The sequence below is a fragment of the Scaptodrosophila lebanonensis genome, unplaced genomic scaffold (assembly GCF_003285725.1).
Source record: "Scaptodrosophila lebanonensis strain 11010-0011.00,11010-0021.00 unplaced genomic scaffold, SlebRS2 tig00001412-arrow-pilon, whole genome shotgun sequence".
NCBI lineage: Eukaryota > Metazoa > Arthropoda > Insecta > Diptera > Drosophilidae > Scaptodrosophila > Scaptodrosophila lebanonensis.
This window is the reverse complement of record NW_022060739.1, coordinates 1264973-1278921: the sequence shown is the minus strand read 5'-3', so window position 1 is coordinate 1278921 and position 13949 is coordinate 1264973. Positions and strand designations below refer to the sequence as shown.

General features: G+C 36.2%; 1 protein-coding gene across 2 annotated transcripts in view; it reads right to left on the bottom strand.

The window, feature by feature from the left end:
* Positions 1-1932: 1932 nt before the first annotated feature.
* LOC115630949 (calcium/calmodulin-dependent 3',5'-cyclic nucleotide phosphodiesterase 1) overlaps positions 1933-13949 on the bottom strand; it is a 77001-nt gene continuing 64984 nt past the window's right edge. Inside the window, exons 1-4 of one of the 2 annotated variants that reach the window (XM_030527519.1) lie at positions 13236-13376; positions 8461-8710; positions 3234-4320; positions 1933-2470 (exon numbers count right to left, since the gene is read on the bottom strand). In XM_030527519.1, the coding sequence (XP_030383379.1) occupies positions 2298-2470; positions 3234-4320; positions 8461-8710; positions 13236-13342 (1617 nt within the window). In that variant the 5' untranslated portion in view covers positions 13343-13376 and the 3' untranslated portion in view covers positions 1933-2297. Of the gene's footprint in view, positions 2471-3233; positions 4321-8460; positions 8711-13235; positions 13377-13949 lie in introns of those variants that run through there. The other variant, XM_030527518.1, reaches the window with a different exon arrangement.

Sequence of the window (13949 nt, the reverse complement as noted above, 5' to 3'; positions counted from 1 at the left end):
CTTTTTCTAGCACTTCTGCTTCATTTATAAGAATAATTTCGCTCATAGTTTTGGGTAATGCTAATAAATTAATCTGCAAGCTTAGAAAACACCCCGTTTCGTAACCATCGAGGAATTGTAAGGACATGCATAGCCAGTGTCTACCAATTTATTGGTAGCACTGAAGTTTTTACAGAGAGAGAGAAGAATTGAAAGGTATCATTTGAGTTTGTTGCTCTTGACTATATTGTGTTGCCTATTCGCTTTGAGCGCCAAATTGTGTTTGTGTGTTTGTTTTTCCTAAGACTGATATACATACATATTTTATAATTAACTTTAAGTATTTTATTTATTAATTTATTATGTACATAGTATTAAATGTTATGTAGTACGAGTATTTGCTGGAGGTACGCCGCATATGTGACCAGTTGGTGTTGCACAGAAATGTCTCAAGCGCATCGCATTTACACGTTTGGAACTACAGTTCTTTTTAATATTATTTACTACCTTAATAAAGCTATGATCCCAATTTCAGCTGATAATTTGGTACCTTACTGCTAAGCACATTTACCACTGCTCTTTGGTGCCCTGCGCTGGCTTCGATGAGCTCACGATCAACAGAATCGGATGCGGGAGCGTCTGACGATCCCTCCAAAGGTATTCTATGAAATCTACACATTTGGGAAGTTATTGGAAAAGAAATCTATACGATTTTACTAATGCCCCTTTAAATGCAGCCCATGGGGACCAATCAGGGCCCGCAGAACCCCTTTTCGTTGTCCAGCACCAGCTCCTAGCTCGATCCCTAGCAACAAACAGCGTCTATATCCCACTTTGTAAAGAGCAATGGTAAATCTTAAAAGAATGGTCCCGCTATCAGACATTTTGAAAAACGTTTAAAACATTTTAGTTTGGTTTCTTCTTCGAATACGAGAAAAACACTCAAGAACTAAACCCAAAGAATTGTGTAACTTATAAATTGTTGTTGTTGTTGTTATGTTGTTGTTTAAACTTAAACTCTTTTGTTCACGTATAAAAATAAATATGTTTCTGTTTTGCAACACTTTGTTCTTTTATGTGGTAGTTATTATTAAATATATGCTTAACATTTATTTCTAGTATTATTTATGTTTATAAGTATATAGTATGTATATAGCATGTATAGTATACTCGTAGATAGGTAGATAGAGCTATGTATGTATGTAGTATGTGCATTGCAGTTTGAAGTGGACAGTGGGGAGAGAGAGCGCGGAAATTGTTTGGGAGGAATACATATAGTACATAAGTCTGTTGTCTGTTGTGAACCAGCACGTATTGTATTTACAGAGGTGTACTTTTCTTCTTTCTTCGAGTTTCTTTTAAAAGCTAATTCTCAGGTATTTTAGTTTTAGGTACCTTAAATCTAGGCTCCACAAGGGCAGCCAAATTTCTAAATACTTATAAATCCTTTAATTGAGCAAATGTTACAGTTGAAATCCATAAAGAATGAAAACAAAACAAATGTACATGTAGATAAATATATTTTGTAGTCTTAACTTATCAAAAATAATACAGTACAATAAATTCCACATTTGTTTACAACTAAAAAAATTTGTAATCCAAATAAAATAATTTTAAGTGTATCCACTAATTAAATGCCGACAAATTGTCGATTGCTCGTTAAATACAAACAATAGAAAATTAACTAAGAATTTCGGTGAAATGCCGCCTATTTACAGAGATAAACGCCTTCAAACTCATCCCAGTTGTTTAGTGTGCTCGTTATATCTGTAGTCTATAAATATATGTTTTTATTTTCCAGCTCACACGTCCCATATCGTTTGTGTGGGTTATAGAAAATATTCAAATTTGTATTTTGTATATTTCCTGGTAACTCCCATAATTGAAATCGAACCGTGTAAACGGATGTTAAGCGTTTTGTCTACAACAAAATATATGTAAAATATACACACAATATTTTCTATATATTTAATGCTTTTTGAGCGCCATATATGAAGTAAGTTATTAGGTATATCTTCTATGTTTGATCCTGTCTACAACTAGTATGTATACAAGTATATATATTTCAAACGGTAATCAAGGGCGCTTAAGAAGCAGCTTTTTCTACTATAATGTATCTTCTAGTACTCTCTAGAAATGCTATTAGATTTTGTTTGTTTACGCAGTTTCTTTGCTGCTGCTGCTTCTGCTGCTATATAGTATCTTTGATGGAATTATTCAGTTGTTAAGTGTGTGCTTTATAGTTTTTACATCATAGTTATATTATTGATAGAAAGAAAGCTGCACCCCAAACGTCGTAATTAGTTCGATTTGTTGATTTAAGTAGTCGCCGCCGCATCGGTGGCATCTGCGGATGATTCTGTGCTCGGCTCCGGTCTAGTCGTTGCCTCTGTGGTCTCCGTATCCTCCGACTGAGTCAGTGCCTTGGTGGCCTCAGCCTCAGCGGCAGCCTGTTCCTCTTGGGCGGCAGCCAGAGCTCGCGTCTCGGCATCTGCAAATGGAGGCATGGAGGAATGGTTTTTTTTAACTTTAATTAAAATGCCCACAAAATGTAAATTGTGCAAAATCTACACTTACGCTTATTTCGAGTGATTGGGCTAACGACATTGAATTTGCTTTTAGCGCATTGCCAAAATATTTTTACCAATTTTAATATTCTCATGCATTTATTTGCTTTTTCTGCGACGTTCAATTAATTCTGCGGGTCAAAATAATTGCTCAGTGTTTAAGTGGAGGTGACTAACTAATTAGCTCAAAAAGATCAAAGCAGAGGCCAATTAAGGCCGTTTATTAAACTAAAGATGGCCAAGTGGCGTGATTCTGACAAAAGGCTCTTCTGAATTTAATTATCGTTTCTAAATGAAATATATAAAAACCAATTAATTGGACTGAAATAGGACCAAAATTTTCGAATTCAATTTTAGCACATGAGTAAATCTCTCGATTTAAACTAGAATTGATATAACTGGCCGTTTGGCAAATAAAATTCCCCCACCGTGTCGGATTCGTTATTAAATATTTTTGTCTTTTTTATGGACTTTTTTATTTCTTTAGTTTAATTCTCTCTATTGTTTGATTTTTTTGTTGAACATGAAAAGCGACTAGAAAAGAGACTAGGAAAATGCAATTTTCTTTCCTCTCATTTTTACCACAAACTCTCATCTCTTGCACACGCCTGGCGACTCACAGAAAAAGTGACCCCCAAGGCAATTATGAATAGAGTGAACTTTTTCATAAGGCAACCAATCACCTACCTTTGATAGCCTGCTCCTTCCAGATTTTCTTGTTCTCGGCCAGGCAGGGCAGCCACGGCTTCGGAATCGTGAACTTCGGATGGTCGCCGGTCAGACTTTTGCGCAAGTTGGTGGCAGTACATTCCGCTGCCTTAGCGACCTCCGGACGTTCCACCGCACCTTCTTGCTTTTCACAGGACTCCTCGAGCAGTGGCGATGGCTTGGGCTTTAACACTGGCGCTATGGGCGCTAAAATGTACTCCAGCATGTCCGAGAAGATGGTCATGCTGGGGTCCACAATGAAATCGATAAAGCCGATCTGTGACTCGGCGACCAGCGTGTTCTTCCGATCGCACAGCGGACTGAAAGGTAGACCCAGCTCCTGCTCCAGATCACCCTGGCGAAAGAACTCCTCCAGCAACAACATGGTCCAGCGATGGTGCACATCCCACCTTTTGGCCGGGTGGGAAATATCACAGCAGTGCAGCACCATCGACAGCGCTCTCGACTTGTCAATGGTCGAGTCCTGGAGCGTAATCATCTGCTTCATGGTCTTCATCTGCTGAAAGTGACAGGACATGTCGGTGGCCAGCACCATGTCAATCATTAGAGTGCGCAGCTCGCGGTATTCCTCGCGCGACAAGTGCGCCAATATGTTGCAGTCGTCGTCCTTGAGCATCTTGAAGGTGGCGCTCACATGATGGTTCTCCAGCACGGAGCGATCATTGTACAGCATGGCCATGTCCGAGCGAGAGTTCACGTGAAAGTTGTTGGTGGTGCCCGTGTGCTCGTAGTCGTGTATGAGGGCCGCCAGCAGCGAGGCAAAGATCTCCAGATCGGTCAGCCAGTTCATTAGGCCGGTGTTGCAGAGCGAGGTGTGCATGGACTGCATCACGTCCACGGCATGCAGGTTGTTGTGATATGGATTCCTAAAGCGGCAGTAGCCCTCCTCGACGCGATGCAGAAAGTTCTCCAGCACGCCCGGCGAGATCTTGTATTTGTGTAAAATGCCGTACCGATTGAATAGATCGTAACCCACGTACTTCACCACCTGGCCACTGGCCGCCTCCGCCAGCGCAAACACATCGAAGGTCCAGTCGTCCAGATGCTGTGCGGGGAAACAACGTGGAAGAGAGAGGGAAAAGCTGTTAAAACCGGTTACAGTATGGCTAAATAAAATAATAATATTTTAACGCTATTCCAATCAATAAATAATATTCGTAGGAGTATTCCTGCACCTGAATTGGATTTTATTTATTTATTTGTCAACAAAAATATGACTCTCGACATAGGAGGAAAATATATAAAAATCATAAAAAGCACCTTATAGGCTAGAAAAGGCTAAGAAGGAAAAATCTAATCAAAGTACAATAATATAGTATCTAATTAACGCCCCCGACCCGGCGGGGGAATATTATTTGCCTTTTGGCTAGCTATACCCCGAGATAAAATAATGAAATAATAATAATTTAAAGCTATTTCAATCAATAATAGTAGATTTATTCCTGCAACTGATTTGGATTTCGTAGAGATAAAATAATGAAATAATAATAATTGAAAGGTATTTTAACCAATAAGAGTAGTTTTATTCCTGCAACTGATTTTGATTTCTTAGAGATAAAATAATAACAACTTAAAGCTATTTCAATCAATAATAGTAGATTTATTCCTGCAGCTGATTTGTATTTCTTAGTGATAAAATAATGAAATAATAATAATTGAAAGGTATTTTAACCAATAAGAGTAGTTTTATTCCTGCAACTGATTTTGATTTCTTAGAGATAAAATAATAACAACTTAAAGCTATTTCAATCAATAATAGTAGATTTATTCCTGCAACTGATTTGTATTTCTTAGAGATAAAATAATGAAATAATAATAATTGAAAGGTATTTTAACCAATAAGAGTAGTTTTATTCCTGCAACTGATTTTGATTTCTTAGAGATAAAATAATAACAACTTAAAGCTATTTCAATCAATAATAGTAGATTTATTCCTGCAGCTGATTTGTATTTCTTAGTGATAAAATAATGAAATAATAATAATTGAAAGGTATTTTAACCAATAATAGTAGATTTATTCCTGCAGCTGATTTAGATAAAAACGTTAATACGCAAAATAATTTATTCAATTCAATTCAATTCAATGCCTTTTAACAATCAAAATGAATTCCAATGTATGTAAGATTTAACTTTTTGTGTTTTATTTTTTTGCAGGGACTGTAAATTATGAATATTATTATTTTTTTTTTAATCGGAAAAATCAGTAACTTTAAGATATTCTTCTTATCGGTTAATCTGTGCATTTTCACAGTGATTTAAGAATTTATATTTTTAATTTATTTACTCAAATTTCATCTCCACTTCTTTTTTGATAAGTCTAATAAGTTTTTTTCGGTTATGTTCGTGAGTAGACCGCAAAGGGAAAAACGGTTAACAGTTATTTTCAAGCTCTGATATGATTACATTTTCCTTATTCTTTATGAAAAACACTAAATTACAACTCGGATTTTATTTCAGGGCAAAAAGAAAAACAACTCAAGAAATAATCATTATTTTTTTATTGCAGTTTTATATTTTTGCAGAAAAATAAGATTTATCGATTGAGTTGTAAATTACAGTTAAAAATTAATCATTCTAAGGCAATCTATTAAAGTTAGAAGTATTCATTACTTTATTATTACTTTGTAATTTTTATAATTAAACTGGTTGCAGTCGCCCTTCTTTTTCAATTGTTTACCTTTTACAATGTTCGTTCCGACAACTTATTCAGATACATACATATATGTATTTAATACTATATAAATAAAAAAAATACTAAACATTTTTTGATTCGAACTTTAAACAGCGGTTTAGGTTGGCAACACCTTACACATTCGCCTGCACTTTAGATGTGTGCTATTTGCCAAGGGAAAAGGTTGCCTGACAATTTTTATAATGGGTGTTTGGTCAAGCAGCAGGCGCAGGCAGCGCACAGTCAGCTGTAAAAAACATAATTACATACACATACAAAATTGTACCTTGCTCTGCCCTCAACAATTCATAACTCTCAATATGTTTGACTTAATGGCGCTCATTTAGTTTTCTAATTGTTCTCTTTATAGATTTCACTTTGTTATCCCTTTCGTAGACGCGTCAGCGTCCGGTGCGGCTGCAAGGGAAGTTAGTTGACTCAGATTCGCTGAGCTGATCTGAACGTTTCTCGACAGGCTGTTGTGCGAGGCTTGGATGTAAACATACCATGTATAGGTACGAGTATGTACATAGAATTTGAAACTTGTTTGTCTTTTAATTGTCCGCTCTGATAGGCGTTCCGACAAAAACTATAGATAAAAGCTCGCTGTCTCAACAATCAGTTTGCTTTTGTTTTTTTTTTGTGGATACGGAATTGTTTTGAAAATATTGCATAAGTGTTTTAGCAAGTATATTCTATCGACAACGAAAGCAATTGAATGGCATAAAGTGTTCTGTGAGGGTCGTTAGGTCCTAGCCATGAGTTGATTGAGTCGGCATGAAAAGTTATTCGCTGAAGGAACTCAAGGCTATCGCGGTCAAGAAAAATGTTAATTAGCCGTTGGCTAATTTGAAGGCGATAATAAAAATGTTGTTTTCAACCAGTCCGTGTCAAATGTGAACAGATAATATTGATTTGTTAGTAATGCTAGGAATTCCGCTGATATTATACAAGTATTATTGATTAATTTAGTTTATAGACCACAAACAGAAAGATTTCTTCTACAAAAAATCAATTTAGAATTAACTCTTCATGGCCTAATTAAAAGTCTCAAAAACTTTAGAAAAATGTATTAGTTTGTCGAATGATAGTTTCAGTTTCAGACTTTTTTAATTACTTCCAGCGCATAGTGGGCCAGAATTGTTTTATTTTTATGTAACTTTTGATTCAATCAAATACATTTAATAATTGCTTTTACATGTTTGCAAAATTTCGATTGTGGTCGAGTTCATCGTCATGTCGTCCATGAAATGTAATGTAATTGCTTCAGCAAGCCAATTAATACTTAAAGTGTTGAACGCATACGTTTGTATGAATATTTTCCTAAAGCCTTGTTTTATCGTGATGGGTCAATTGTAAGTAAAATTATAAAAAAAATGCAGTCTCTGCTTATTGTTGTTGCTGTTTTTAATCAACTCTGTGCTGAACACATACTACACATCCATAGACATAAATAGGAAAATATAAGTGCGACCCCAATGTAATTTTAAGCTATTGAAAAAACATTGCACCTAAATATATCTCCTATATAATAATCTGCTAAATGCAATCATTTTAAGTAATTGATTAACTTGTTTGTCTTCACTTTTGCCTGATGGATTGTAATTTTTTTTTTATACCCTGTACCCGTAGGGTAAAAAGGGTATATTAGGTTTGTGCAAAGTATGTAACATACAGAAGAAAGCATCTCCGACCCCATAAAGTATATATATTCTGAATCAGCATGACGAGAGAAATCGATCTAGACATGTCCGTCCGTCTGTCCGTCCGTCTGTCCGTCTGGATGAACGCGAGGATCTCAGAAACTATAAAAGCTAGAATAACCAAAGTTGGCATCCAGATTCTCCTAGGTCCGAGTAAGGACGAGTTTATTTTTTTTTTTAAATTTTCCCCCCCTTCCGCCGCTACAGAATTTCGTCAATAGCGTCCACATTTCAAATGCTACCTCAACCAAACTTTGCACACATAATTTATATATAATTGTCTATTGTTGTTTGAAATTTTCCAATTCGGTCAATTCTGAGAAAAGTTATTAGCGAAACAAATTCTCTACAGTACAACCCCCACAAACTGCAGCAACAAGTTCGCTCTTCTTCTTCCTCTTTTTGCTGCTGCTATGGGCGCATATAACTCAGTGACGGAAGTTTACCTGGGTACAGGGTATTACACTGTCGGGCTTGCTCGACTGTAGCGTTCTCTCTTGTTTTTATAAGTTGCTCTGCATTTTTATTCCCACCACATTTATAGTAATTGTTTTCCAATCTGCCTACTAAACCCTTTCCCACTTTTAACCAATTTTCTGGTGAATATCTGATTGCACATGTCTGTGAACTGGAGCATATAGTAGCTTAACGGACTGGCTAATAAATTTCCCCCCGGCCTGCAAGATTTTTGTGCTTAGATAGATTATAAATAAATATGATATAAATACTTCACATAAATGTGCACCTTTTTGTTGCTGCTTATTCTACATAATTGGATATTTAAAGCTTGTTTATCTTTTGACAGACTTACCTTTAGCAACTTAACGACATCGGGTGGAAATTGCATCAACGCTGAGCTGGAGACGCGACGATATATGCGGTCCACAAAGATGCCGGCTCGAATGGCGTGGGCCACAGACCGAAACTTGGGCTTCTCGTCGCTCCGGCGGCGCGAGGTCGCCATTTGGCGCGTGAAGGTCGAGGCGAGCCATTCGCGCACCTCCGGTGGCACCGCATCCGGTTGCACCTCCGACAGTTCATCGTCCTCGTCGGCCAGACGCCTACATATTGAAAGGGACGTGTTTGTGGGAGGGGATTTGAGAAATTAGAAATCGTTAGTCACTGCCTTCAATTAGTTCTTCTTACAACTTGGCTAATTAAAAATATTGTTAAAACTAAACAAATAATATTCAAACGGAAAACTAAAAAAATCAGCTATTAATTTTTATTGAGCGCATTTTGTTATTCAAATATTTTCTTTAATGCTTTTCATTCACTTTTTTTTCGTAGTCAGATAAAAATTGAAATAAAATTAGTCGACAAAACAGCAAGGGAAAGAAAAATAAGAGACAACTAAAACATTAAAAAAAAAAACACATAAATTGGTTACCGATTTTGTTGTTGTTAGACTTTTAGGTGGGCTGGGAAGTGGGTAGCAGGAGGTTAAGAATTGTGTGTGTTTTCGAATTTAATAGGTGCGCTTCAGTTAAACGAAAAACGCATCGGGATGCAGTTAAAGATACAGATACATAAACACTACACAAAAATAGCTTTATTTTGTTCATCTAGGGGCCAAGGCATTTTAGTTTTTTGGTGAGAGAATTTGTGAGTTTTGACTAAATTCTGCAAAATTGAGCAAAAAGCTGAGCAGGCAAATGCATGCGCTGGTACGAGTTTGTGCATGTGTGTGTGTGTGTGTGTGTGTGAGTGGGAGGAGAGTGGGTGTGGCAGACTAAGTGAAAAACATGCAGTAATTGAATTTCAAACGAAATACACTAACAACAAATGCCAATTGAATAGACAAACATGCTCTGACGACAGGCACAATAACAAGAGAGACACATATATATTTTCCTTTTTATTATACTCTGTAATTCCCTGCAAGTTTGAAGGGTGTTTTGGAATAGTTTTGAGGTAGGTGCAAAAGATTGCACAATTTAGTTATGTGCTGATTAAAAATAACGAATCGATCTGTACATATCGGCCTGTTTGTCTACATGAATGCGGATCTCAAAAAGTAAGGATCCCAGAGTCAGCAAAACATAGTTCAAATATTTTTCTAAAACAAAATCGAATCAGTGTTTTTTTAAATTTGTAGATACCTTACTAGTGCACTTAAATAGAATGTACATACATTCTTTGGTGCACATTTTTTTGCTCGAATGCATTGATATCGTTTTGGTGTTTGTTGTTGGTCTGTTTGTCCGTATGAACGCCAGTATCTCCGAGAGTAAGCACCCCAGAGTTGTAAAACTTAGTTTCAATATTTTTCAAATCAAGTTGAACAACAAGTGTATGCTAAATTTTTTCTACCTTGCTGGAAGGTTTTGAGAGTAGTTCTGACATTATTTTAGTGCTTGATCGATCATATCTTATAGAGTTTATTTCTTTTTGCCAAAGGGTATTAAAATGTTGGCCTCATTCGACTCAAGAAATGGGAATTTATTTGTATTCAAAAGAAACAGAGCTCGCTTGCAATGTAAGACACAGCAGTGCAAGTGTGCAGGAGCAGGTGAAGCTATGCCGCCTTAATTGGCATTGATTTCGTAGAAATTGCAACTAATTGGTCTATTATGTGCGTCTCGGTCTCGGTTCGTCTAGGGTTGTGCCTCAGACTCCCTGTGTTGGGCAGCAGTGGTCCGTTCAATCAGCGCCAGCTCACTGGGTTTCATAACCATGGCAATAATAAGTTGGCCCGAAGTCTGAGCGGCTTTTATAAAAAATATTTGCCAAAGCATGAGTCCGTGGATACCTTGAGGATGGGCGGTTTAAGAGTGGACATTATTTTACGTAACTTCAAAGCCAGTGCTGTGAGACACTTTAGTCGACGCGAAACGGCGTCTGGCATGACGGCTTAAACAAATTAGCACATTATTCAATTATGTTTAATTGGCCATAGTTCTTGGGCCAGGAAAACCACTAAAGCCTGCGCTTATGCAAGTCTTGCGTACAAATACACGCACATAGTTCAAAAGTGGTGAGCAAATTGTTGCATAAGTTTGGGGCAAGTGCTGTCAAGTTGTGGGGGCCGTCTGGCTAGTGCTTTAATTTGATTTTACTTGGAGTGCTGCAAAGATTCTTTTACAACAGCTACGCATTTACACAGACCAATTAGCAGAATTTGATTGATAGTAAGTAGTTCCGACAACTTCAAAAGGGAAAGAACACTCAGACACATCACCTTCAAGTCCACACAATTCCCCCCTCATCTAAGGAAAGATGAAGAAAGAAGTAGAAACTGGGAAAGTTGCTTATTTCCAAGGCATAAGTCCAAGCTTTTAACTGCTTACAACTTTTCGCTAGAGTTTTAGCTGTTTGCAACTTGTAGGCCAGCTTAACCCGACTTCACTAATAACAATGAACATAGTTTCGGCTGCTTAGTTTATAAAGTTGGCTTTTATAGAAAATAGATCTTGTGTAAATAGTTCAATTGATTCTTCGCTAATGCTGAAGAAAAATTACAAATATTTGCTTTCTTTTTTTCTCATTTATCCATCAACTGCATGTAAAATGCTTTATTGACAGAACCCCTAAAAAGCCAACTAAATAAGAAACGGTTTCACATAATAAAACAAGTCTTTTCGACGACGCGTAATAATTTAACTAAAAGTTTAAGAATGTCTCTTTCAATCTAAATTTTCTTCATGACAATATCTGTATTCGTTCAGGAGTTATTGTTTTTTCCAACGAAAAAAGTCAGAAGGCCTCTCTAGCCACTTTATAAAGCCATTTGTTCCATGAAAATTTTAAATTTTTTATTAATTCTTGACGCCTAAAGGATACACAATAATTTAGTACTTGAAAGCAAATACTAGCTGCTAAGTAGTATTTAACATATAGAATTTCGCCTATTTTGTCTTTGTTGAAATTTTTTACTTTGGAAATATGTCATTTACAAAACTATGTTTCAAGGATTAATTTAAGAATTAAATTTTCAAATACAAAATGTCAATATTTCAAGCACATTTCATCGAGTGTTTTTTTAAGTATGAAACTTTTCAAACATTTCAGACATTTTGACTCGCATATCGGCTTGTAATATTTGTGGTACTGATTATGAAAATACAGATTTAGCATTGAAATTTTCCAAGTTGCAGTATTTCAAATGAAACTCAACACGTTCAGTTGTGTTTCAGTGTGAAATTTTATAAGTTTAAATTGTTCCTTAAAATGTTTGCCTAAAAGATTATTTCGCCCAGAAATAAATTACAATTTTTAAGACCAACTAAATATAGTTACTAAATAACTTTGTACATACTATACTTGTATGTTTGTTATATTAGTTGAATTGAAAATGATTAATCGAACCGACTGCATCTAATTTTTTCAGGGTCCGTAGTCATTAAAATTAGAAAATAATGATTATTTTTAAAATTTTATGAGTTCTACCCTACAATTAAAATTAAAACTTTTGAGCCAAAAATAAAGCTCATAAAGCTCTAAAGCTCTATTATAGGGGTTCGTCTTGGCTTATTGTTTAAGGATATATAGTATATACATTTTGTCCGTATACCCTATGAAAAAGGCAGGGAGAATTACAGCTTGAGATTTATTTTTGATAAAAAAAAAACTTGAAGAATAAACATTATTTTATGAGTTCTATTTGTTTGCTTAAAAATAATGATTATTGCTTGAGTTTAAAATTTTTGAATCATGGTGAATATTCATAGATATCCCAAAGAAGGAAATTGTTATAATCTCCATTCTCTCAAAGCTACTTTAAGTGAATGATTTTTTCGCTTTAAAAAAAGTCATTATTTGCGGTCTCTAAATTTTTGATTTAAGCTTAGGCATCAAAGGTAATTCAACAATTTCGCATTGTCGCTATTGTTGTAAGCTATTTAGTACTTCAGTTATTCGTTGTAAGATATTTTAGCTTTTTTAAATATTACTTGAAGCAGGCATAGGGAGTCAAAGAAAACTGAAAAGCAAGCTCGAAACGTAATCTGTTCCATGTCTACCTAACAGATGCAGGCAAAAATATTGAAATAAATCGAACTTGATGTAACATTGTGTACCGAATTCAAAGAGCAACTTGAGTGCTTTTTATATCTTAACTGATAAAATTAATATTTGGTTTCATAGTGCTTAATTTTTATCTGTGATAAGAATTCGAGTTGGTGTCCAAAAGCGTTGCATACCTGCAGGCTGATCTAAGCGTGCAAAAGCCTTATATAAGACAGCAGAATATAGCAGACTGGTGCGAGGGGGTGAAGGGGTGGTGGTGATGGTGGCGCCGCAAACTCGAATTAGGTGGCACATAAAAGTGTGTTTTTTTATTGCAAGTCTATTTTTATTTGATAGTTGTGAATTGTTATTTTGGGATCCCTTGTTTGAACACAAGTTTGAGTTTTTCTTAGTTAAGCATTACGGGTTTTGTATTTGTTGTACCATTCCGTTTTTATATTATGATGATCCGTCGTAAATGGACACAACATTGCTTGAAAAACTCTATTACTATATAGTTGTTGTCGAAAATAATTTAAAACAAACTTCTTTTAGACAAGAGTCTTGCGTAACAACTCTGTTTCTTTTCTTTTCTTTTCTTTTTTTTTGTTCAATATAAAAACGCGCTGCTTGTCGCACCTTTTCTTCTTATCCTGTGTCTCCTTGGCGCGATACTGAATTATGAATTGTATGAGCTCGACGGTTATGACACTTTGTCGACTGCTTTCACGCCTCAGACGACTCATGGCGAGTCCAACGACTGCCACAACAGCGAGCCTGATAATGCCTGAATATACTTGTAATCCTGTGGCAAATGTTGGCTGCTGCTAACTGTTGTTGAATATTGTGTTGGTGTCTACAATTGTCCTTTTCGATGTTGTTGGTTTTGTTGCTGAACATGGAATTGCCGCAATTAGTTACATTTGACTTTTGCGCAATGTCATGTCGGAGTTTTTGTTTTATCTAAGCACGATTTAAACGAATTCATCACTTGAGGGGCATGACACTTAACAGGGGTGGATGGAAAGGGCGGGGGGGGGGGAGGGGGCAGGAGTTGAATGGGTTGCAAAATGCGCTTTTAATGGCACATGTGTAAATATTTGCACAGTGGCCAGCACGATTGTTTGCACAAATACATATACTCGTATATTTTATTTGGACCGCACTTCGAGCTTCGTTTTTCGCCAGTCATTTGTGTTTGAAACTATTGGCGTGTTTTACTTTTTCTTTTTTTATTCCTCGGCCAACGCAAGCCGAGCGTGCGTTTAAATACGTTGCGTACTTGGCCCGTTGCGAGTTAAATTTAAACTAAAATAGTTGCGAACGGCAGGCGCAAAAAAATGCCATAACATC